This window comes from Kogia breviceps, chromosome X (assembly GCF_026419965.1).
Source record: "Kogia breviceps isolate mKogBre1 chromosome X, mKogBre1 haplotype 1, whole genome shotgun sequence".
NCBI classification, from domain to species: domain Eukaryota; kingdom Metazoa; phylum Chordata; class Mammalia; order Artiodactyla; family Physeteridae; genus Kogia; species Kogia breviceps.
The window spans coordinates 89,919,533-89,944,947 of NC_081330.1; the positions used below are offsets into that span (position 1 = coordinate 89,919,533).

At 53.5% G+C, this 25,415-nt stretch overlaps 2 protein-coding genes and 1 non-coding gene across 6 annotated transcripts; 1 reads left to right on the plus strand and 2 right to left on the minus strand.

Moving 5' to 3' along the window:
- The first annotated feature begins 1,079 nt into the window (after positions 1-1,079).
- LOC131748938 (coiled-coil domain-containing protein 125-like) lies at positions 1,080-2,814 on the plus strand. Its single transcript, XM_067023430.1, is given in 4 exon segments — positions 1,080-1,393; positions 1,395-1,461; positions 1,582-2,606; positions 2,608-2,814. Coding segments are annotated over 4 exon segments (1,557 nt in total). The 5' UTR covers positions 1,080-1,135.
- A 13,205-nt stretch (positions 2,815-16,019) lies between these two features.
- LOC131748931 (melanoma-associated antigen D4) lies at positions 16,020-23,622 on the minus strand. 4 transcript variants are annotated; one of them, XM_067023898.1, is made up of 13 exons: positions 23,382-23,622; positions 22,208-22,418; positions 21,156-21,962; positions 20,553-20,759; positions 20,384-20,447; positions 20,075-20,154; positions 19,592-19,683; positions 18,869-18,948; positions 18,742-18,784; positions 18,267-18,329; positions 17,137-17,251; positions 16,405-16,847; positions 16,020-16,225 (listed from the first exon to the last, which is right to left on the minus strand). In XM_067023898.1, the coding sequence occupies exons 2-12, from the start codon at positions 22,415-22,417 to the stop codon at positions 16,413-16,415; spliced, it is 2,196 nt and encodes a 731-aa protein (XP_066879999.1). In that variant the 5' UTR covers position 22,418; positions 23,382-23,622; the 3' UTR covers positions 16,020-16,225; positions 16,405-16,412. The 4 variants fall into 4 exon arrangements, with proteins under 4 accessions (XP_066879999.1, XP_058907299.1, XP_058907298.1 ...); XM_059051316.2 differs by having other exon boundaries at positions 22,208-22,448; positions 23,382-23,618; XM_059051315.2 differs by having other exon boundaries at positions 16,417-16,847; positions 23,382-23,588.
- On the minus strand, positions 17,498-17,626 carry LOC131749085 (small nucleolar RNA SNORA11). Its single transcript, XR_009333195.1, has one exon. It is a non-coding gene; the product is annotated as a small nucleolar RNA SNORA11 (small nucleolar RNA).
- Positions 23,623-25,415: the final 1,793 nt, after the last annotated feature.

Genomic DNA, 25,415 nt, shown 5'->3' on the forward strand with positions numbered 1-25,415 from the left:
AGTTTATTTATACATATATTATATCCCCGATAACACATCGTTATTGGTCTTGAAAACATTCAGTTAACTTTTAAAGAAAGGAATCTTTTAGAAACCCTTCCCCTCCCCCCCCCACATATTTAACCATTTCTGTAGGTATTTGTTCCTTTGTGTTGATCTGGGCATAAATTTGGCATGGTTTTCATTCATCCTAAAGAAATGCATTCAGTATTTTCTATTGTACAGGCCTCTGGTGGACAATTCTAATACTTTTGTTTGTTGTTTGTTTGACTGAAAAAGGCTATTGCATCATTATTTATTTTATTTTATTTTTAAATTAATGTTCAGTGACATAGACTTCTTCTGGACATCCCCTTCTAGGAATTTCAACACTTAACTTGTATAGTTTCTTGTAACCACCATAACAATCAGTATTCAGAACATTTCTGCAACCCCCAAGAAGTCCCCAGTGCTATCCATTTGTAGTCATGCTCTACCTCCATGCCTAACTACGGCACCACCAATTTGCTCTCACTCACGCTAGTTTTGTCTTTTCGAGACCATCCTACACATGGAGCCATTTAAAAAGTAACCTCGCGGCTTGGAGCCTCGGGTGAGCGCGCTAAGGGGGCGGAGGGACGGGGGCGGCGCGAGGCGGCTGGCGTACAGCTCTCGTCGCCCTGCTCTCTGTTCCTCACCCGCCAAGGACAGTGGAGAGGGTCCGGGGCCAGACCCCCGGGCGGGGCTGTGCAAATTTGAGAAACTCGGCAGGTTATGTACAAGCTGGTGAACTGGCTCCTTCCCCTCTTGCTAGTTGAATGGCCTCGTCTCATATTGTAGAAATAAGGAATAGATTTGAAAGACTCTTTCTACCTCTCTCATCTCCTCCTTTATTATTATTTTTTCTATATTTTTCTGCTAAGTATGAGCCTTAAAACTACAGCGCACTAAATACAATGTGGTATCCTGGATTGGATCCTAGAATAGAAAAAGGACATCAGTAGAGAAACTGGGGAAATCCTGATAAAATATTTGTTTCCCGACCAGGGATGGAACCCGAGTCCCGGCAGTGAAAGTCTGGAAGCCTAACCACTAGGCCACTGGGGAACTCTCCCGATAACTTGTTTATCCCTGCGGTAAAGAAGGCACGTGGCTGATGAGCAGGGAGGCGAGGCCACAGAGTGGGGCAGAGGGGAAGGCCTGGGAAGCAGAGAACGATGACATGGCAGAAGGCGACTTAGGGTATGGCTTCAGAAGAAGGCCCGGTGGCATTTATGAAGTGCAAGTTTCACATTTATTTACATTTAGAAAAAGATCAGATGGAAAGACCTTTAGTCCTCCCCCATTTTCAAGAAATGGGGAAGAAAGAAACAGTGCCGTTTTTCAGTATTCCAAGCGTAAGAGCTTGCGTGATACCTACCTACCCGGAAGGACCCCAGATTCCCTATCACGGCCCACAAAGTAGTACTGTGAAACTGCAAAGTAAATGAAGTTCCTGGGAAGCCCAGATTAATGTCTCACTTGATCGATCCCATTAAGGAGAGAATAGTTGAAGTTACTGGAGACTTCTAGTGATTCTCCTTGGGAAGAAATTAAATTCAGATTCTAATTCAGAGTTGTCAAATGTGGAATTAAGGCAACGTCTTCACGAAACTTTAGAGGAGGTAGAAATTTTGAAAACGGAACTTGAGGCATCTCAAAGACAACTTGAAGGTAAAGAGGAAGCATTGAGAATTCCTCAAAGCAATGCAATATTTGGCAAAGCCACAAGTCATACCCAGGCAGTGCTTCAAAAAACTGTGGAACAAAAGAGATCCTTGGAGAAGGAAATAAACGCCTTGCAGTGGGAAATGGAATTTGATCGCAATAGATTTAAAAATATAGAGGAATCTTGGACCCAAAAATATGACAGGCTAAACTGTGAAAATGCAGTCCTCAAAGAAACTTTGAAACTGAAAACAGAAGAAATTAAAATGCTCAAGACTGAAAGTACAATTTTCAATCAACCGTATTTGGAGGCCCTCGCCATGCTTGATATCAAACAACAGAAGATGGCTCAGGGAAACACGTGCCAGGACGCAAGTGGCTTTACGGAGGTTTCAGGTCTTGAGCTTGCAGTCCTGGGAGCCTGCCTTTGTCACAGTCCCAGCGGGAGCCCCTGTACCTGTGCCAGACTGGCAGCATCTACTCGGAAAATGCTCCTTCAGGTCAAACACGAGTTGGAACTTGTGCAGAAGAGTAAAGAAGAAGCCTACGTAATGGCAGATGCATTCAGAATTGCATTTGCGCAACAATTAATGAGGAAAAATGACCAGGCACTAAGATTGAGACAAATGGGTAAAATGTGTAAGAAAGCAACAAAAGGGACAAATTGGAAGCACCTTAAAGATGATGGGTTACCGTCACAAAGGAGTAAGAAGACCTTAGGGCAGAAACTGTTGGGCATGGCTCCCTTTGGAAACAGTTCTAAGAGTACTGATGACCAGCATGATCCTCAGGAAGTCTTTAAGATGCTAATAGATTTGTTAAATGATAAAGAAGAAGCTTTGGCTCATCAAAGAAAAGTTAGTTACATGCTTGCTCGGGCTTTGGAAGACAGAGGCACCACCTCAAAAGAGAATAAAGAAAAAAAATCCTATGAAAGACAATTCTCCATTAAAAATCCCCTGGCAGAAAACTTCAGAATTCCCTGTTTTACCTGATCCCGTACATTCAAGTGTTCAAATTTTTAATTCTGTGGGCTGCATTTGTTCAATTCAGCACTTTCAAACAGATCAAAACTACACAAGAACTCTTAAAAGATCCTATTCTTTGCCATCAAATATCATGTACTGAAGACAAACCCGTTGAAATTACAACTGAGAGCTGTTTATATCGAGACTTTGAAAACGGACCGTGTAAATGTTGCTACATCTTCAGAAGTTGTGTTTTACGGGTATTTCTAAATTGGGGGAAGCAGTTTAAATAAATGTTCTCTACAAGAAAAAAAAAAAAAGTAACCTGAGACTGGCCTCTATCACTAAGCATAATGTTACTGAGTTTCATCCACGTCGTGGACTGTATCAGTAGTTCGTTCCTTTCTACCACTGAATAGTATTCAATTGTATGGGAATAAGGCACTTTGTTGAAGGACATTTGGGTTGTTGCATGGTTTTGTTGATTATGAACAGAGAGCAGTTGTAATAAACATTCGTGTGCAGGTTTTTGTGTGAACTCACGTTTAAACTTCTCTAGGGGAAGTACTTCAGGGGTGAAGTTGTTGGTCACGTGGCTAAGTGTAAGTTTAACTTCATGAGAAGCAGTAAAACTCTTTCCACAGTGGCTGTGCCACTCTGCATTCCAATCAGTAACCTGTGGTAAATCCGGTTGCTGCCCATCCTTAACAATATCCTTTGGTATTGTCAGGTGTTGTTTCCTTGGTTTGTTTCTTTGCTTGCTTCTTTCTTTCTTGTTTTGTTTTGGGTTTTGTTACGTTTTAGCATTTTTAAGATAGGAAGACAGGTATTTCACCTTAGTTTACATTTGCATTTGCCTGAGAGCTAGGGAAGTTGAACATCTGTTCATGTGCTCAGTGGCCACCTATATATTCTTTTTATTGAAGTTGTCTCTTCAGATATTATTTCCACTATTTTCTTCCTGTTGACTTTTGACAGTTCTTTATATATCCTGGATACAAGACCTTTGTTGGATATGTAATTTTTAAATACATTCTCCCAGCCTGGGACTTGTTTTTGCAAACCCTTTAGCAATGCCTTTCATGGAGGAAAAGTGTTTTTGGGTGTCATACCCAAAACATCCTTGCCAAACTCCAGGTGGAAGATTTTGTGTTATTTCCTTCTAAAAGTTTTACAGTTTCATGTTCCTGGTTTATATCTAAGATTCATTTATAGTGGGTTTTAGGATAAGGTGTGAGGTTCTTTTACTTTTAGATGGACGTCCAGTTGCTCCCGCACACATGCTGAAAAGCCAGTCCTTTCTTCATTCAATGGCTTTTGCACCTTGGTCCAGAACGAATTGGCCATATTTTGTGAAACTACTTCTGGAATCTTCCGTCTGGTTTATTTAATCGTGTGTCTGTTGCTTCACCATTGTCACACTGACCTTTGTTGACGGTAGTTTTATAAGTTTTAAAGGAGATAATGTGACTCCAATTTTATGCTTCTTGTCACACAGTTGTTTTGGCCATTTTAGTTTCTTTTACTTTCTGTACAGGCTTTAGAATCAGCTTGTTTTATACCTACTGTTAGACCTGAACGGTCTCTGAGGGGTCCCAGCTCGCCCAAGAACCGCCAAGAGTCGAGAGTCGCTGCAACACGCAAGAGGTTTATTAGGAGCCGGTGCACCGGGGTTCCTTGGTCCTCACGCAGGAGGCCGAAGAGGAACCCCCCCAAGCGGAATTACATACATTTTATAGTTTTCATTATGCAAAGTGTGGATATATCAAGGGTTTTTTCCTCATTGGTTTGTTTGTTCCTGGACCGGAGTGGGGACTTGGCTCTAGTTCCTTGATTGGTTAGCTGTTGGATGCCTGCTTTACATTTACCGGAGTGGGGGTCTTGGCTCTAGTTCCTTGATTGGTTAGCTGTTGGATGCCTACTTTACATTTACCGGAGTGGGGGTTGAGTCACATGAGTTATGGTTGGCTAGGGCGACCTTTAAACTCTGGCTTAATCATTCTTATCACCCGCCATACTGGTTTGCTGAGGTTTCATCCCCCGCCATACTTGTTTGCTCGGAGCGGTTTCTGCCCAGGGCGGGGACATTCCATTATCTTATTGCCAGCGAAAAAGCTTAAAGCTCAAAAGTATCGATAGGGAAGTAGGGGTGTAAGTATAGTTGAGGCCCTACATTCCCCCCTTTTCTTTTTGCAACTAATTTCAATCATGAAATTTCAGTCTCTCTCTGCAAGCTTTGATATTGTTGTCTTAGCATTAACACTTGTACTGCACTGACACGTTGTCTGATAAAGGCTATCAAGCGATTTAAAATGCATGGTCCAAAAGTTAAGAGCAGCAACAAAATAATGAGGGGTCCTAACAAGGTGGAAATTAAAGTAGTAAGCCAGGGTGATTTGTCAAACCATGATTGGAACCATCCTTTTTGATTTTCCCTTTCTTGTTGCCTTTTGTCCAGGCGCTCCCTAAGCCTGTCCATAGTTTCGGTGATAGCCCCAGAATGATCAATATAAAAACAACATTCCTCTTTTAATGCGGCACAGAGTCCTCCTTCTTTAAGAAATAGTAGATCTAATCCTCTCCGGTTTTGCATCACTACCTCAGAGAGTGAAGTAAGTGACTCCTTTAACTGAGTTATAGAGCTTTCTAATGCCCGGAGTTCAACATCCACAGCCTGTCTCAGGCTATCATAATAGTGAGGTTGCTGGATAAGGGCTGTTGCACCTGTCCCTATTCCAGCCGCCATTCCCAACCCTAAAAGCACAGCCAGGGTAAGAGTCACAGGTTCCGGCCCAAATTTGAGGAAAATTTTATCCGAGTTATCATGTGGGGTGTTAGCTAGGTCATAATGATCAGACATGCCCCATGCTGACATCCCAATTGCCAACTTACATACATCAGGAAACAGATCAGGCCACCAAGTCCAAGGGGGTGCGGTGTGACTAACCGACCAGATCACATCTCCAGTCTGGGAGATGACTTGCCAGGTCAGCCGCTGGGGCATGTGAGGGCTAAAGTCACTCACGATTAGCTGAGGCAGCAGTCAGGATTATGAGCCGGATGATCGCAGGAGCTTGAGCTTGAGCGGGTTGCTGGTTTTCTGGACTTTCCATTCTGGTGTTGCTGAAGTTGGGAATGGGGTCAAGCCTCCGGTGGATGTTGGGGCCGCCTTAACGTGCGAGGCGTGGATCCAGGCAGCTATGCCGTCTACCTTGACTGCAGTTGGAGTGGTGAGCAGCACGATGTAGGGGCCCTTCCAACGGGGTTCTAGGGTCTGGGTCCGGTGCCGACGGACGTATACGGAGTCCCCGACTTGGAAGGGATGGGCTTCTGCAGGGGTCCCGGGCCGGTATGCCTCTGCCAACTGAGACCACACTTCCTTCTGGACCAGCTGGAGCCCCAACAGCCTGGCATACAGATCAGTGTTATTTTGACAGTCGGGGCTGATACCTTCCCCCAGTGTGAGCAGAGGGGGAGGTGCCCCGTACAGAATTTCAAAAGGAGTGAGGTGATAGCGAGAAGGAGTGTTTCTGGCCCGAAACAGGGCCAGGGGAAGGAGCACCGTCCAATCAGTACCGCCAGTCTCTATGGACAATTTAGTCAAGGTCTCTTTTAGAGTCCTATTCATCCTTTCTACCTGTCCTGAACTTTGGGGTCTATAGGCACAATGTAATTTCCAATCAGTCCCCAGGTATTTGGCCACACCCTGACTTACCTGGGCGACGAAGGCGGGTCCATTATCAGATCCTATTACCTTAGGAGCTCCAAACCTGGGGAAAATTTCTTCTAATATCTTCTTGGCTACCACATTCGCTGTCTCCTTTTTGGTGGGGAAGGCTTCTATCCATCCTGAGAAAGTATCTATAAAGACTAAGAGATATCTGTTACCGTATCTTCCTGGACGGATTTCAGTGAAGTCGACTTCCCAGTAAGCTCCAGGTCGGTCTCCTCGGAGCCTCTTACCGCTGGCCACATTTCCTTTGTTTGTGTTCACCTGCTGGCATGGAATACATTCCCGAGCAATGTGCTCGGCTAATTTAGTTAGTCCCGGGACATCATATCCTGTTTTCTGCATCAGAGATACCATTTTCTTAGTTCCCAAATGAGTCCATCTATGAATTTGCTGTAGCATAGATTTGGCTTGCTGGGGGGACAAAGTTTCTTTAGTTATGGCTGGGGGTGTTACCTCTTTACCCTTTGGTGTTTCTGAGCCTGTTAATTCTAGGATGATTTCCCCCAGAGCTACTTCTCGTGCCACTCGATCAGCCATATTATTGCCAGTTATTATTGATGAATTCCCTCTTTGGTGTCCGGGACAATGGATGATGCTAACTTTTGTAGGGAGCATCAGGGCTGCCAGCAGGGCTACAATTTCTTCCTTATTTTTGATTTCTTTTCCTGCCGAGGTCAATAAGCCCCTCTGCTGGTAAATGGCACCGTGGACATGTGCAGTGGCAAAAGCATACCTGCTGTCCGTATAAATGTTAACCTTTTTATTCTCTGCTAACTCTAAGGCCTTTGTTATGGCTATCAGTTCAGCCCGTTGAGCGGATGTTCCTTGTGGCAATGCAGCCGCCCATATGACTTCTTTTCCGTCTACCACCGCAGCTCCCGCCCGCCGCTTACCTTCATCCAGAAAACTGCTTCCATCCGTGAACCAAGTGAAGGCGGCGTCAAAGAGGGGCTGGTCCATCAGGTCGGGCCTTGTTCCATGGGCTGCCGCTAGTACCTCCTGACAATCATGGATAATTGTGGTGCCTTCTAGGTCAGGGTCAGGCAGCAAAGTAGCTGGGTTCAGCCCCGTGGCTGAAGTAAATTTAATGCGGTCCGAATTCAGGAGCAGAGTCTGATAATGTGTCATTCTGGCGTTGGTGAGCCATCTATCAGGCGGTTGGCGAATTACACTTTCTAGTGCATGAGGTGCAGTTATTGTCAGATTTTGTCCCAAAGTCAGTTTATCTGCATCTTTTACCAGTGTGGCCACGGCAGCAATTATTTTCAGACAGGCAGGCCAGCCAGCTGCCACAGGGTCTAATTTCTTTGATAGGTATGCAACAGGGCGATTCCAAGGGCCCAGCTTTTGAGTCAGTACTCCCTTTGCAATACCTTTGTTTTCTGCCACATATAGATGAAAAGGTTTAGTTACATCGGGTAGCCCTAGGGCCGGGGCTGATAGCAAGGCTCTCTTAATTTGGTCAAAAGCCCGTTGTTCCTTGTCACCCCATGTGAATGGGGTGCCGCTCTTGGTTAGGGGGTACAGAGGGGCTGCCAGTTCAGCAAACCCCGGAATCCATAGTCTGCAGAATCCAGCCGTCCCCAAGAATTCTCTGACCTGTTTGGGACTCTTAGGGGCAGGTATTCGGGCCACAGTGTCTTTTCTGCTTTCTGAGAGCCATCTCTGTCCTTCTTTTAGTAAATACCCCAGGTAACTGACCTGTCGCTGACAGATTTGTGCTTTCTTTGCTGAAGCCCGATATCCCAGTGTCTCAAGTCCCGTTAATAGCCTTTCAGTTCCCCCTGACGCAGTCTTCTTGGGTCTCTGCCGATAAAAGAATATCATCAACATATTGAAGCAGAGTTACCTGGGGGTTAGATTCTCTGTACGATGCCAGGTCCTGATGCAGCGCTTCATCGAAGATGGTAGGAGAATTTTTAAATCCTTGAGGCAGGCGTGTCCAAGTCAGCTGGCCTGCTATTCCTGAGGCAGGGTCCTTCCACTCGAAAGCAAAGTAGGGCTGGCTGAGGGAGGAAAGTCTCAAACAAAAGAAAGCATCCTTAAGATCCAAGACAGTGTACCAAGTATGTTGAGGTGGGAGAGTACTCAAGAGGTTATAAGGATTTGGCACAGTGGGGTGCAAGTCTGTTACCTGCTTGTTTACCTCTCGTAGATCCTGTACTGGCCTGTAGTCATTAGTCCCTGGCTTCTTAACAGGCAGGAGAGGCGTGTTCCATGCTGATTGGCATCTCACCAGGATTCCTAATTCCAGCAGTCTCTGTATATGCGGACGGATGCCGTCCCGAGCCTCTTTGCTCATAGGGTATTGGCGGATTGTTACTGGTGTGGCAGTAGCCTTAAGTTCCACTACCACCGGGGGGCGGTATTTTGCCATCCCCATCCCAGCAGTCTCAGCCCAGGCCTGAGGGAACCTAGTCATCCAGTCCTGCATATCAGTTTGTGGAGGTGAGGGTTTCTCATAGATCCTGTGTTCATCTTCTAATTTCATAGTTAAAATCTGGAGGAGCCTTCCCTGGCTATCCGTTATGGTGGGTCCCTCGGGCTGGAAGTGAATCTGTGCCCCGACTTTGGAGAGTAGGTCTCTCCCCAACAGCGGATAGGGGCATTCTCTTACCCAGTGACCTTTTTCTTTACAGTAAGCACATTGATCCTTGTCTAATGGTCGCCTTCCTGTCCGCCCTTCCTGTCTATTCCTGTCTCTAATATTTCCTCCTCTGACTACAGTGGCCAGTATCTTACTCAAATTCCTCTCTTGCCGCTTGTCCCGCCTTAATTCACGGGCCTCTTGCTCCCTCTGCTTCCTTTCTTCCCTTTCCTCTTCTGTTTCCCTCTTATTACATACTTTATCTGCCTCTTTTACTAAGTCCTGAATTGAGAAACCTTGTAGGCCATCCAGCCTTTGTAACTTCTTTCTAATGTCAGGGGCCGCCTGGTCAATAAAGGCCATTGCTATGGTGGCCTTATGTTCCTCAGAAGTTGGATCATAAGGAGTGAACCGTCTAAAAGCCTCCATTAAGCGTTCTAGGAACACGGTTGGTGACTCCTGGGGCCCCTGAGTTACCTCTCTTACCTTGGCCAAATTCGTGGGGCGCCTGGCCGCTCCATGGAGACCCGCCACCAGAGCCTGGCGATACATCTTTAGGTGCTCCTTACCTTCTGGGGTATTGAAGTCCCAAATCGGCCTGACGAGTGGAAAACCGGCATCAATCTCGTTAGGCAACTGGGTAGGTTGCCCATTGGCACCTAACACATTCTTTCTAGCCTCCAAGAGAACCCGTTGCCTTTCCTCAGTTGTGAGGAGAGTCTGGAGGAGCTGTTGACAATCGTCCCAGGTGGGTTGGTGGGAGAAGACAAGAGACTCTATTAAAGCAGTGAGAGCCTGTGGATTTTCAGAGAAAGTAGGGTTATGCATCTCCCAGTTACAAAGATCTGCAGAGGAAAAGGGCCAGTATTGGAGGGGCCTCGATCAGAAGGACTTGGGCCCCCCCACGAGCGGCGCCGGGGAGGTGGAGCATGAGCGCACGTGTTAGAGCGCGGCGACGGGTCTGGTTCCCTCGGCCCCGGGATTCGGCGAGCCCTGCTGCCGGGGGGCTGTAACACTCGGGGAGGGGTGGGCCCGCCGCCGCCGACGCCGACGACGCCGGCGCCGCCGCCGCTGGCCAGCCGCCGAGACGATGACGACCGCGACGACGACGACGGGGCCCCCCCGAGCCACCTTCCCCACCGGCCTTCCCAGCCGTCCCGGAGCCGGTCGCGGCGCACGGTCGCGGCGCACCGCCGCGGTGGAAATGCGCCCGGCGGCGGCCGGTCGCCGGCCGGGGGGCGGTCCCCCGCCGGCCCCACCCCCGGACCCACCGCCGGCCCCACCCCCGGCCCCGCCCGCCTACCCCCGCGACCCCATCCGCCCGCGGAGACGCGGGGGGGAGAGGCGAGGGGGGAGGGGTTGGGAGGAACGGGGAGCGGGAAAGATCCGCCGGGCCGCCGGCACGGCCGGACCCGCCGCCGGGTTGAATCCTCCGGGCGGACTGCGCGGACCCCACCCGTTTACCTCTTGAACTCTTTCTTCAAAGTTCTTTTCAACTTTCCCTTACGGTACTTGTTGACTATCGGTCTCGTGCCGGTATTTAGCCTTAGATGGAGTTTACCACCCGCTTTGGGCTGCATTCCCAAGCAACCCGACTCCGGGAAGACCCGGGCCCGGCGCGCCGGGGGCCGCTACCGGCCTCATACCGTCCACGGGCTGGGCCCTAGACTTAACTTCGGTCCAGTGACTTAGAGTGAGAGAGAGAGACGTCGTCATAGTTTGTCCCATTATCGTCCGTCAGGAGAAAGATAGAGCACAGGAGAACAATAAAATTTCAGAAGACACACATTAATATTGCCGCCGCGAGCTCGTTTTAAAACCGCAACCAACTCAGATTCAGATGGCAGTTTGTATATCCTGCCAGGACCGATGAAGGGGAGACAAAATTTGTCTCTCCTTCCAGATGGACCACCAGGGCGTCCCCCAGGGTCCGTGGACACCAGCTATTGGCACGTCTGCCTAGCCAGGAGTCCAATACAGATTTCACAGAGAACCGGTTCGCGCGGCTTCTTTCTGATGGCGGCTTACAGAGGACAGAAGACGAACAGACAGACAATTAGGCCTACCTGATACCTCCAACTCCCGAGGTTCCGGCGACCCGGGGCGAGTGGGGATCCCGGACGAGCCCCCAATCTGTTAGACCTGAACGGTCTCTGAGGGGTCCCAGCTCGCCCAAGAACCGCCAAGAGTCGAGAGTCGCTGCAACACGCAAGAGGTTTATTAGGAGCCGGTGCACCGGGGTTCCTTGGTCCTCACGCAGGAGGCCGAAGAGGAACCCCCCCAAGCGGAATTACATACATTTTATAGTTTTCATTATGCAAAGTGTGGATATATCAAGGGTTTTTTCCTCATTGGTTTGTTTGTTCCTGGACCGGAGTGGGGACTTGGCTCTAGTTCCTTGATTGGTTAGCTGTTGGATGCCTGCTTTACATTTACCGGAGTGGGGGTCTTGGCTCTAGTTCCTTGATTGGTTAGCTGTTGGATGCCTACTTTACATTTACCGGAGTGGGGGTTGAGTCACATGAGTTATGGTTGGCTAGGGCGACCTTTAAACTCTGGCTTAATCATTCTTATCACCCGCCATACTGGTTTGCTGAGGTTTCATCCCCCGCCATACTTGTTTGCTCGGAGCGGTTTCTGCCCAGGGCGGGGACATTCCATTATCTTATTGCCAGCGAAAAAGCTTAAAGCTCAAAAGTATCGATAGGGAAGTAGGGGTGTAAGTATAGTTGAGGCCCTACACTACAAAACATGCTGCTGGGCTCTTTACTGGAACTGCATTAAATCTATAGATAAATTTAGGGGAACTGACATCTTTACTACGGTCAATATTCCAATCCACGATCGTGGTATGTTCTTCCGTTTATTTAGGTCTTCTTTTATTTCTTTCCTCAGTGTTTTGCAGTGTGCAGAATGCAAATACTACGTGTCATTTGTTAGATTCACAACTACGAATCGCCCTCATTTGTGAGTGGTACGTGGTATTCCTCTCTTAAGTTTCATTTCTCCAGCGCTGTTTTACTAGTATAGAGAAGTATGATTGATTTTTGTGCTGTAATCTTGTATCCTGCACTCTGGGTAAATTCACCTACCAGTTCCAGGAGATTTTGGTGTATTTGTGTGATTTCAACAGAGACAATCAGCTTGTGAATTGAAACAATTTTACTTTAGTCTGCTGTTTTGTGCCACAGCATGGATGAATTTCCAAAGCATTGAAGCAGAGGGAAGAAAAGGCAGACACAAAAGGTTACATATTGCGTATTTATGTGTATAACAGGGCTCTGGTAAACAGCATTCTAACCTATAAGCAATGTAGAGAGGAGATCAGTGGTTTCCTAAGGCTGGATGTGGATGGTAGGGATTCACTGGGATGGGGCACAAGGGAACTTTATTAGGTGATGGGAAATGTTCTCTTTCTTGACTGAGGTGGTGGTTACATGGATGGCAGCATTTGCCAAAGTCCATGGAACTGTACACTTAAATGGATACATTTTTGTTGGCCAATGAAACCCCAGTACAACTGATAAAGAGAAACCTTGACTATTCGTTTCATTTGGAGGCACTCTGTTTGCAAATGAGTGAACACCCAAAACGTGGACCTCTGATAAGGAAAATATTCAGGGCTTTATCAGTCACTGCAATGTTCTCCTTGTGGGCAGCAAGCAGGGGAGTCTCGCCAGCCTCTGCAGGCCTCCGAAACCCGCCCACACACAGAAGGGCAAAGCGAGCTTCGGACAAGAATGTGAAGCTACAGCTGAGGTTGGACATGGGGAACGCCCTTCTGCATTGATTCCTGCCCTTGCCCTTTCCCCTCCTGCCTCTGAACCTTGTGCCTGGGGCCCTTCCCCCCGCCCCCGAGACTTGTGCCTGGGGCCCTTCCCCCACCCCTCAGCCCTCCCCCACCCGGTGTTGGGAAAGGAAGCAAGAGGAGGAGATTTGTGAGGGTGGCCTGATCCCAGGGCTCCTCCTCTGTGTCCTGATTCTGGGTGCTGGGACGCCTCAGCGTCCTAGAGAGCTTCAGAGACAAGCTAAAGATAATTTGTAGCTGCTGGCTTCCCGAAAGGCCCATGATTATCTGGCTCTCAGCTGTCTCAGATTCCTGGCTAAAAGCAGTGCGCTGCTCATAGTGAAGCTACATCTTCCCACGTCTTCCCTCCCTGCTTTCAGAAGGCTCACTTTCCCCTAGACCTGATCTCTGATACCTCCTCCATCCAAGGCTGCCTGAAGTAGGCACATGCTCTAATCCCTCCTGTTTTCCGGAGGCCTCCTGCAGATGAAGACTTCTATGGACAGTGTAGGGCAGTTCCTTTGCTTCACACCCTCGTCAACTCTTAGTATCCAGCCTTTATACTTTTCTTCTTTCATGTGGTCATTGGGCGTGTACACGCCACTTCTCTTCTTGAACTTTGTAACCCGTGGGTAGGTCACCCGTTTCCAAATAAATTGCATGTATTTGCTGAACCCCACACCAGGGCGGCGGGCCTGCAAAGGGACTGTTGTGTCACCCTCAGGTGTGCGAGTCCATTTCTGATGAGGATGCTGAAGCGTTGGCCTCTCCAGGACACAGGAGTGAGGATGTGTCAGGAGGCTGGGTGGGCAGTGGCAGGCCTTAAAAGCCCACGATGAACCTCAGGGGCAGGGAGGCCGTGAAGAGTGGGGTGCTGGCTCAGTGAAGGGAGACGGGGAGCTGTATGGGTTGCCCGGGTGGTCGGGAGGGTGGGTGTCTGCAGAGAGGAGTGAGAGCTGGGGGTGGGTGTCACCCCACGACACTGTGAGTCCCTCGAAGGCAGTGGCAGCAGACTGCAGTGGGCAGAGCACACACTGGGCCTCAAAGCGTCCTGGGCTCGAGTCCCAGCACTGCCCCCTTCCTGGCTGTGGGACGTGGGGCAAGTGCCCTCCCTCTCAGAGCCTCAGTGCCCTCATCCATGGAATGGGCCTGATCATCACCTCCCATCAGGGCTGTCTGGGGCATGACGTCAAGGCCATACGGGTAGTGGCATGCGAATATTCAGAATGACTTTATACATAATCGTCAGTAACTGGAAACAAGTGAACGGGTGAATGCTTGTCCATCAACAAGTGTCCCAGGAGTCAGAGGGCACAGGCCTGGGCTGGGGAGAAAGCTGCGGGAGCTGCCAAGGTGCACGCACACCTCAGCCAAGGCCCTGGTGCATAGTAGGGCCTCAGAAAACACTTGCTGAGAACTGTTGTGGGCCCTTGTGGTGGGGGAGCCCGTGGAAGGGCTGAGGTTGGGGCCGGGAGGGAGGCCTGCCTTGGTCGCATGTTTGCCCTGTGGGTGAGGAGGTCGGCCGCCTCCGAGGTGACCATCCTCGGCTTCTGGGGGACCCAGAGTCTGTCCACGGTCCCCGGGGCCCTCCTTCCTCCCTGCTCCTGAGGCCGCCTCTCTGCTCTCTTCCTCCCTCCCCACCCTGCTCCCTGCAGAGTGTGGGGGAGCAGGGCCCAGGTGAAGACAACCATGGGGAAGCGGGTGGAAGGGGAGAGTGCTGCAAGCCTGGAAGCCTGGGGAGGTGGTGCCTTCCCCAGCACCCTGTCTCTGAGGGCTGCTCTCTCCTCCTTTCTAGATGAGCTGCCTTATCTCAGGTGCCCTCTGCACACAGTGCTCCAGCTCATACCTGTGGCTTGTGGTGAGTGCCCCACCCTTGTCCATGACAAGGCAGGTAGGTGCCTGCTGCGTGCACAGCAGGGTCCTGGGAGGTCCCAGGGCAAGGGAGCCAGAAACATTCCAGTGTCATTCATCATGCCAGGGCTGGGTTCCCCAATCCCGGGCCGTCAACCTGGAAACCTGCACCTGGAAGGGGCCAGAATCTCTGTCGGAATCACAGAGTGTCCACAAGGCCAGGCATCAAGCCAGCAGCCAGGGAGGCAGAAATCAAAGCACCAACAAATGAGGCAGAAACCCGCGTGAAGCCTGTCTCCGAGGGGAGAGGGGTCCATACAGAGCCTGCTTGCTGGGGGTGCGGCCCGGGCTGTCCCTCAGCAGGTCTGCACTAGGGGTTCAGTGCTCTGCTGCTGCTCTCTTGCAATCGTTAATACACTTTGAGCCAGGTGACCGGAGTTTTTGTCTTCCACTGGCTCTGGCAAATGATGTAGCTGGGTCTGGGTCAGGATCCGGGTCTGGCTGAGGGAGCGGGACCACTTCTTGGGGCAAAGAGGCAAGCGGGGGTTGGGGTTGCTGGGTGGGCTGGGGTCCTTACACTACTCTCTCGTTCCTCTTAACCTGGAGCCTTGTCCTCCGAGCCGTGGACGTCACTGGGGACCCAGAGAAGCCGCAGGCGGCCCCTTCCTGCTACGGAGTCCTTCCCAGGGTTCCAAAGTGTCTCCGCCCTCACAGTCCCGCACCTGGAGAATTAAAGTTCTAGCCTCCGCCCCCGCAGCCCTTGAAGACACAGAGACCTAGGCTGGCCTTGGCCGCGCCGGGAGAGCCCTGCTTCCATGGAGAAGAGCCCCGAGCCTCCCAAAGGGCCTCGGGTCATGGTCACAGGCAATGGGCTGTCCAGGTCTGCCTGCAGCTTTCTTTCACTAAACCGGCTCTCGCGGCAGTAATGGCTCCTCCTTTAACCTGCTGGAGGGGCGAGAATGTCACTGTGAGGCCTACCTCATTGTTCTTAAGACTCGGTCTGAGGTCCTGAGGTCCTGAAATGGTGTGGATGATGAGGGAAGGATTCCAGGACAGTGCCTCCAGAGATGGGGTGGAGGTGGGTCCTAGGGGATGTCTGTGGACCCCGTCCCTTGGTGGGAGGGGCGGTGGCACCAGCTCACGGCCCTCCACCCCACCCCTTCTCCTGAGGACCCCCACTGGCATTTAACCGGGGCCACACAGTGCAGGCAATCATGAAGCTGTATGGACCGGAGCCCCTGGAAACCCTTGGCCTCCACACTCAGCTGGCATCTCCGCGCCTCCCAGTGCCTGACCCGGCCACACCCCCCTGCCTTTTAGGGAGAGGCGGCCCCCGCCTGTCCCAGAGGGCCTGACCACCGGCCACTCAGAGCCACACCTGCCCAGGGGAAGGAGAAGACGTCCGACTGATTTTGCAACTTTAATGCAACACTGATACCCAAAACACGACAGCACGACAAAAAGCACACAGGAAAGCAGGAAGGGCAGAGAGCGCGTCATCTGGCATGCCATCTTCCATGGACGGGGAGTAGCTGCCTAGAGTGCTCTGTCGGGGAGGGGGCAGAGGAGGCACTCTGGCTCGGCAGGGGACTGCTGCAGCTCCTCAGCGCTGCCTGGAACCGGGAGACACAAAGGCCAGAGCACAAGGGTCAATACAGGTGAACCGTGAGGGACAGCAAGGACAAACTGAGTGTCCTGTCAGGCTCTCCTCGTTCCCCCAGGACACCGCGGGCCTTCCCCTGACTCCTCCCAGTCCCTCCACACCCCATCCTTCACAGCCTCATCTAATGACCTCCGATCTTACTGAATCCAGGAGAAGAAGCTGGCACTGGTTCTGGCGGCGTTTCTGGTCCGGATGGTGGAGCTGGTGCTGGGGCCATCGAGCATGCTGGTGCTGGCCGCACCATTGGTGCCACTGCTGACGCCAGCCCTCCAGGTGCCTCTCCTGTTGGCACGGTTGCTATTCAGAATGTACTGATGGTATCTGGCCCAGAAAGCGAAGGGGATCCTGGACCAGGCGTCGCCAAAATCTCCGTCCTCATCCCAGGTCAGGAGTTCGACCTGTATGTCGTCCCAGCTCCACCGTCCAATCAGAGCTTCCTCCCCGATGTTCATCTGGGCTCTCATCTGGGCCCTGGCATGTTCCTCAGCCATATCCACATCCATCGTCTTGAAAGCATCATCCACAGCCTCCAAGAAATGAGCCCTCCATTCCCGGGGGTCTCGGTTCTGATACTGCGGTGGAAGAACACCAGCCGTCGGAACAGCGACCCCACCTCGCTCAGCACCTGCTTCCTGCCGTACGCACCCTCCCCCCCCCCCCCCGCCCCGAGCGCTTTGCAAAATCATGATAGAAACCCACACGACTGGAATCGGGCTCTCATTATTCTGTGCCAGACCTGGGATTTTGCCCCATCCACTCACTACGTCTGTGAACTTGTGTCGGTGACTTAGGAACCTTTCTGGGCCTCAGCGAACCAGCGAGGTATGGGAAACTCCAGCCAGAACAGAGGCTCTGCCTTACCTGGGCGATGAATCTCAGCACCCTCATCTTGCTGGTCTCGTGGCGGGCGCGCAGGCCCCAGAGGAACTCATACTCGGGTGGGCTGCTATTGGGGATCTTCTTGTATTCCAGGTACCTGCGTGAGAGAGGAAGATAAACTTCTGCTTCCAGCCAGGCAGATCTGTTGCTGCACCAGTGGCTCCCAGCTGGCCCCTTCCCAGGCCCGAGGCTGCAGCTTGGCCGCCGCAGGAGGCCTGCCCTGGCTCCGCAGCCCTTGCCTCGCTCCCACGCTCGCTCCCAGGGGTTTCCGCCTCCAAAACTGAGGTGGTCACACCCTTAGGCCACTGGTCCTGCCCAGCAGCCATGTGGAGGGGCAGGGGGCACGTGTAGGGTACTTGTTCGTAGGAAGGCCACGAGTTTTGTGCCCTTTGTCACAATAACCCAGGTTCCTGTTGGGTGTGTTGTAAACAGAGGAGCCATTTCTTCAGGTCCCCTGCTCTGAGCACACCCCACCATGGGGCTCGTCCGTGGCCTGGCTGAACCCTTGGACAGTCCAGCCTAGAAAATGACTGTACAGGAAGAAACAGTCAACCAAGAGCAGTGGACTCCATGCATACTCTCGACCATCCTCTCTCTCTCTCTCTCTCTCTCTCTCTCTCTCTCTCTCTCTCTCTCTGTGTGTGTGTGGGGGGTACGGGGGGGGATTCGTGGTGAACACGCTTACGGGCCTGTGTGAGGGCACACGAGATCTCCAAGCACCGAGGATGGGGTGGGCCGGGGCTAGAAGGTCAGCGGGGCTGGGCTCCAGGCCCAAATGGGCCTTATCCCAGGCGGGGCCATGTCAGGCTTCCACTCTCTGAGCCCCAGGCTCCTGAGATGTAAAGCCAGGGACACTGCCTAGAGGGCAGGTGCTGAACGTGATGGGGGCTTGTACCACCCCACCCGGGGCTCGCAGTCAGCATGTGCTCCCTTCCCCCAAGCCTCCATGGAATTGGCCTTCCCCCAACACTCACATTCCCCCCCACCCCACACTCACACCAGACACCCATCCCTCTGGTGTTAAGTCATGGGCTGGGGAATGGCTTCCTCAGCCAGAGCAGCAAACGAGGAAGGCCTGAGTGGCAGGCAAAGTGAACTCAGTCGATACTCACTTCTGCTTCACAAAGTCCTCTGTAATGAGTTTCCTCAGATCGCCCAGGAATGGGTGCCTCACCCTGAGTGCAAGGAAAGGAACGCATGACTAGAGACAGTGGCAGTGCCCGGGGTGGGTGGGAGCACTCCCAGCAGGACTGAGAGCTTCCCAGCCTGTGGGGTGTCCCCATGGACACCTGGGCCAGCAGCAGAGGCCAGATGGCCACTTGTCAGCGATGCCCCAGGGAGGGGTTTGACGGAGCCCCCAGGTCCGATGGTTTCTCTTAGTTCTCATCTGGGAACAGAGAAGGCACACGGAGCAGAGGGGGTGCTCAGAGTTCAGGACCGTTTCCCCACGCACCCTGGTGGGACCCTTTGCGCTCTACCTAGTCCAGGACGCCACGCCCCGCAGAGACCACTAGGCCACTGCAATCCCGGGGCCTCTTGTGCCCAAGGACACACTGAGGAGTGGGAGCCGAGAGACCCCAATCATACCCGGGGCGCAGTCCCATCTTGCGTAGTGCCTCCCAGAGGACAGCTGCGAGGGGAGATGAGGTACAAGAGTTTAGCACACGGAGGTGAGACGGCGGGCAACCCCCCAGCTGCAGGCCCAGCCACTCACCCTCGCTGGCACGGTTGCCGTTCATGAAGATGACGCCCAGAATCACCAAGAGGAGACTCAGCCTGGGGGTGTCCTTGGTCCTGAAGGTGTAGAAAGAGGGATCCTGTCCAGCATCCATTTGCCTGGGGGGGCCACAGCCGGCTCACTCAACTAGCCTCTCCCAGATTGCTGGGCTACAGGGCAGTTCCTCCCACTCTGTATGGCTCGCGCTACCTGGTCCAGGCAATTCATTCCTCGGCCTGAGATTGAGTCCCTTCCTCCCTCAAATGGGGATGCTAACACCTCCTCCCAGGGCTCTGCCGAGGATGGGGTTAGGCAGGGAGCAAACGATTGGCAACCCTGTGTCCAGAGGCACATCCAGACCTTCCCTGCCCTTTGCGCATTGCGTCAGGAGCACAACTCCACTGGAGAGCACCCCCACACCTCCGTCCCCCTCCTGAGGCCCACTTTGCCAAGGCCTGGCCAGGACCTTAGCAGGGAGAGGCAACCAAGAAGCTTGCTTTCCTAGGAAGATGGGGGTGGGGAAGGGTGGGCAGGGGCGAAACCCGGAGAGCAGCAAATCCTCGGCCCAGGCTACTGCCCCTGCCAGCCCTTAACTGCTCAGCACTGCTAACTCTGGGTGGGAGCCGTGCTAGGCCCCCCCCCAACCCCACTCTTCTATTTCTCTGAGAGGAGCGGGGAGGCACCACCAAGGAAGGCCACCACCCTCCTGTGCTCTCTCACTTTCCCAGGAGGCGGGCTGACGAATCCTGTGTGCAGACAAGAATGTAGAGGTGTTCTTCCTTGTCGATTTCCTTCAGGTGGATCCCAAACTTCTACATGGGGGAGAAAACAGAATGTGAGATCAAGCCTCCATGCTGGGTGTCCTGCAGGCAGTCACTCAATTCCCCGTTAGAACTCTTCCTTGGCGGGGAGCCCCAAGCCCTGGGGGAGGAGGAGGAAGAGAGGCCACAGAGGAAGTGCCCTGTGGGAGCACTGACACTGGCTGAGACAATGGGATCCACCTCAGGAGACCACAGACCCTCAGAGAGCACGAAGGGCAAGAAGGAGGGAAGGAGGCAGGCAGAGGAAGCTCCCAGGTGGAGAGGCCAGGGAGGGCTTCCTTCCAGAGCACGCAGCCCTGCCCTTGGGCCTCGAGGGGGATGCAGGGGGCAAGGGTTCCCTGCGGCTCCTGCTCCACAGAGCTGCCCCCGGCCCCGCACCCACCTTTTCCAGAGTGTACGTTGCTCGTTCAATTATCTCAGGGAAATGTTCGTCGTATTCTCGGATGACATCCTTCAGCATGTCTGCAGGAGGGGAGGGGTGGGCAAAGCACCGAGGCTGAGCAGGGGCCACAGAGATGCAGCCTTTCTGTCAGCCCTGCTGAAGGAAGCACACTCAGGACGCCACACCGTGCAAATGGAGCCATCGGCCAGGCCTGATGTGTGTGGGGGGGGCATCTGATGGGAGGCCCACAGGGCAGGGTTGTGGGAGGGGGGAAGGGCAGAGCTCAGGGAGGGGCCACAGGTTGCCCACCTGAGCGCTTGATGGGGATCTTCTTGTAGTCTTTAATCATCAGATATTTCACCAACTTATTTGCCTGGAGAAGGAGGGAGCACACGGGGAGACCAAGGCGTGGGCGACCTCAAAGAACAGGCCCGCAAGGGAGGAGAGGAGCGAGATGGGGGAAGGGTGGGCTTCTTACCCTCTCTTGCAGAAGGGTCACATTGCGGGGTGGCAAGCACAGTACGTGCCTTGAGGGTACCTGGGACCTCAGGGCCATGGGGGGCCGAGGGGCCATCTGAGGCCGCACAGTCGTCAGTGGGGGCTGCGATGCCCTCCAGGTCGGTGGGACCGCAGGAGGCTCTCTCTCCTCCTCGCTGCTCTCATATTCGTCATCCAGGTGCTTGGACTGTACCATTAGACAGAGGAGAGACTCAGGGCTACCAGGCTACCCGTGCAAAAGCACCTGGCACACATCTTAACCAGAGCAGGTACTTGGAGATAAGGGTAGTAGGAACAGCGGATGACACGTGCCGAGTGCTTACTAAGTGCCAGGCACTGAGCCAACCGCTTCTCCCTCCAGGCCCGAGGGTAGGGACTACGTGGAGTAAAAACATGCTAGTTAACCTGTCTTGGAGAAACATGCACAAGCTGAGAGAAGAGGGGAGGGGAGGGGAGGGGAGGGGAGGGGAGGGGAGGGGAGGGGAGGGGAGGGGATGCAGGGAGGCAGAGGAGGAGGCAGAGAGAGGAGAGGGCAGAGAAAGCAGGGGAGCAAGGGGGGTTGGAGACAGCAGGGAGGTCTCACCTTCTTTGTCCTCTTGCCTCCCATCCTGGCCCAGGGCTCTGCACTCTGCTGAGAGGTGGGAGCTGCACCCTCAGGCTCAGGGATGCCCGTGGCCATCTTGGCCTTGGCAGCAGCTGCTGCCACAACATTCTGAGGCTCCACCCACCGAGTCTTGGCGAGAGCCTTCCCAGACTTGGTCGTCTTTGGCCGGGTGGCTGCCCCCTCCCCGGCAGAGGCTGCCTGGGGCCCCCCGGAGGCAGCACTGGGGCCCTCTGCGGCAGCCTCTTGGGCCGGGGCGGGTCTCTTGGGGCGTGGGAAGGCCATGCCACTGACACCTGCCGGCTGGGTGAAATCAAAGACATCGTTCTGACCCAGGAAGGCTGTTTTGGGCCGGGTGGCATCCATCTCACTGGCACGCGGGGCCTGGGAGAAAGCACAGGCCGTACTAGGGCCCTCGGCAGCAGCCTCCTGGGCCCGGGAGGATGTCTGGGGCTGCGCGGACCTTGCTGGAGCCCCGGGGTCGGCCATCTCGCTCTTGACTAGCATCTGGGAGCTGTGCAGAGAAGCAAGGCTTGTCTCAAGGGTGGCTGCCTGAGCCTCGGCAGCGGATGTCATGGGCTGGGTATCGCCTCCTGAGCCCTGGTCTGTGGCCACTGAGTGGTTAGCGACCACCTGATGGTAGGTGGCACGGGCAGCAGCAGCAGTGGCCCGAGCAGCTTGGTTAGAGGAGGCGGCCCGGGCTTCGTTGGCAAGTGTTTCTGGATCCATCCGAAATGCCTCCAGCAGAGTCCTGGCCAGCATAGGGTTTTCAAGTTCCCAGGGCTCATTCTGCAAGACCAGGGAGGGGAGAGCAAGGCAGACAGCTGTACACACTCGCCCTGTGCTGGCCAGCCCCCGACCAGCCCCCAGACCCTACCAAACCCCCCTTCTCCCAGCAGGAGAGGGAAGGTTTGGTGAAGCTGGGCAGTCCTTCCCCATTCAATTCCAGCTTTCACCCACCCCCTCCTCCCATCCTCCCTGACGTCGCAGGAGGGAAGGCCCAGGGCTACCAGGTGGCCGACAAGGGGCCTCACCGCTAAGATGCGAAAGCCTGGACCCAAGCTCCCAAAGGCTCTGAGGATACGGATGTCAAAGCTGGTGAGGGCTCCGTAGCCTCCAAAAGCACCAAATTCTTCATAGTCGTTGCCTTCAACCATGTCTTCCTCCCCGACTTCATCACTACCCTCGTCCATGTCTTCAACGTTGTACCCTTCAGATTCTTTGCGGTAGCTTCCCTCAGCCATGCTGGGGGTCCCAAGGAGAAGAGAGCTCAGCCTGAGAGGGACGGGGAGGCCTCTTCAGGGGGAGGAGGCAGGACCCAGCAGGAGGCCGGATCTCTCAGGAAGTGGGGGGCTGCAATCATCAGGTTACTAGGCAGTATAAGGTCGGGGTGGGTGGGGAAGTGAGGGCCGCTGGGGTAGATTCCCTCAGAGACAGAGCCCTAAGAGAAGGATAGAGGAGGTCGGAGGAGACCTTACACTGAAAGGGGAGTTTAGGACAGGCAGCCTCCCCGGCCCAGCGGCTGGATTTGAACAGGGGGTGCACTGGCGGGCTTGGGTCCAAAGAGTCCCACGGGAGATGCGTTGAGAGAGGGAGAAATAATAAAGCGCCTGAATTTAATGCCTGGAGCAGGGGGCCAGAACGGTGGGGAGGAGATGACATGAGAGGGCTGAGGCAAGCGGGGACCGCTGTTAGCTCTGGGAAAATGAATCCCAGGGACCCTCTAAGTGCCGGTGGGGGGGATTCAGCTGATTCAGGTCTAGGTTGGGCTCATACAGGAGCGCTCAAGGTGGATGGCGTGGGGGTCTTCGGGCTAGGTGAGGCTCGAACTGGAGCGCTGGAGGTCTCAGAGGCCAGGACTGCAACTCCAGGAAGGGGGCAAAACGTTCAGTTCCACTGGGTTGATCTCAGAGTGGTTGGGGTGGAGGTGGGGCCTGTGCTCTAAGGAAGCTCAGCACAGAGCACACGGGTCTGTTAAAGGGGTTCGGATGGTGGGCTCCGGTGTAAGTAGGGCTCGGATCGGGGAGCCTGCGTCTGGTGGCGGTGGAGGGGGGCGGCTCCTATCTAGACCGCGGGTCTAACGGGGTTCAGGTTCTGCGTGCTTGGGCTTTGTTCAAATCCGGGGGCGGGGGATTGGGGATGGGGAGGGCACAGCGTACCCTCGTTCCACTCGCTCTCTCCTGGTCCCGTCTGGGGCTGGATCCTTACCTTCCCTGGGGCTCCAATGGCGTCCGTCCTCAGCACCAGGAACCCCGCAGCCGCGCCCTCGCCTACTGCTGCCAGCACAGCAGCTCCGACCACCCCGCCCCTTTTCTCCGCGCACCCCCCCCCTCCGCTCCACCGCCGCGCGGCTGGGCAGCCTGCGCATGCGCGGACCCCTCCAGCCGGCCCGCTTTCCCAACAAAAGCCTTTCCCAACCGGTCCCCTGTGCGCATGCGATTCTGCCAGTGGGTGGGCGGGGTGGGGGGCGTTTTCTCCTTCCCGCCAGATTCCCCTCACCGTTCCCCGCCTCCGCCTCCGCGCCCCCGATCGCAGGCGCGGGCACTCGCACCCTGTACTGCGGTTCCAACCCATCCATCATATATATACCCTCAGTCCCCCCCACTTTTGCACAATGCTTCTCAGCCCTGCCCTCCCCCTTGCCTCTACGCTACGCTCCTCCAGTGTGATCTGGAATACACCGAGCCCTGCTTCCCCAGCGTGACCCCTAGGTCACCAATACAGAGGTCTCTAGCCCAGTCTGCAACTGCAACAAGAGAAATGGAATTGGCGAGAGGACACCAGTTCCCTTTGTGCTCCCCTCCACTATCCATCTCTAGGGCCCCCAGACACACTGGGAACATCTGCTTCCCCAGCCACTCTTCATGCAGCTTGTGCGTCACAGCCTGAGCTGTGCGGGGCATTATCTTCCTCTCACAGCAGCCCTGGGAGGTGGATGTCAGCATCCCCATTTTACAGATCAGGAAGCTGAGGCACAGACAGACACATCGCACGAACTAGACAAGGCCACAGAGCCAGTAAGTTGAAAATGCAGAATTTGGGCCGGGGTCTCGCTGACTCCAAAAATCCATGTTCCGCTAGCACTGGCCCCGGGCGGGGACTGAGGCACCCTCCCTTCTTCAGTTTGAGCAGCAGATCCACCCCACCTCTCCTGCCCTGTCAACATCTGTCCCAACAAGCCAGGTTTCTGTTCTCTGAGACCTAAGCTCACGCTCTGCATTCCAGGGGGAACAGGTAGGAGCCCCAGGCCTACCCCTTGCCTGCTCTATGTGGGTCCATCCAGGTGTGAGAATTGCTCCTGGGGGCCCACTCCCTGCTCCGACTGTCAGGCCTCTTCGCCGTGAGTGGCACAAACACGCTGCCCCTGAGGCCTTCCTGGTGCCCACTGGAGCGGCCAGGACAATCAGGCACTTGTGTGTCTGAGCCATGGCGAGCCCTGATTCAGAGTAAATGTTTGGCCTGGTTCCTTCCGTGGCTGGGGCCTGGGGCAGCTGTGGTCTTGTGGATAGAAACTGGACTGGACTTCCAAATTCCAGGGACGGAGTGTTGGGCCAGTCTGTCGCTAGCTGTGTGAAAGCCCGCTTGGGTCACTGGACATCTCTGAGCCCAGTTTCTCAATATGCAAAATGTGAAGCAAAAGGAGGACTTACTGGGGTCCTACCTAAGGACACACATGCTGCTGCGCTTCCAGAATGACTGGAGAAAATGCTATGTTCCGATCTCAAATTGCACTTCTTTTTTTTTTTTTTCTGTTTTAAAAAAAAAAACCCATAGTGGACTCTTCATCAGAGTGGACTTTTATATTCGTTTTTATATCAGCCTCTCCAGGCTGTCCAGCCCTGTGTCTGAATGGAAGCTATTGCTAGGACCAGAGCTTTTACTCTCCAGTGACCAACATCAATTCTGCCTGTCTGGATGGCTTTCCTCAGCTGTTGCATAGCAACCTTCCCTGTCAGCTGCTTGTGTCTCTCAGCCCTTCCGGTGCAACACGTTTCTGTGGGACGTGACCAGACCTTAGAAGCGAAAGCCTTGACAAACCGCTATATGCTAATAGAAAATGCTATGTTCCCATCTCATTTTGAAACTGTGTTTGTTTTTTTTTTTTACAAAATCCGTAGTGGACTTTTATATTCACTTTATTTTATTTTTTATTCTTACTTTTTCTTTTTCTTTTTTTAAATTGAGATATAATTGACATATAACATTATATTAGTTTCGGGTGTACACATCATGATTCAATAT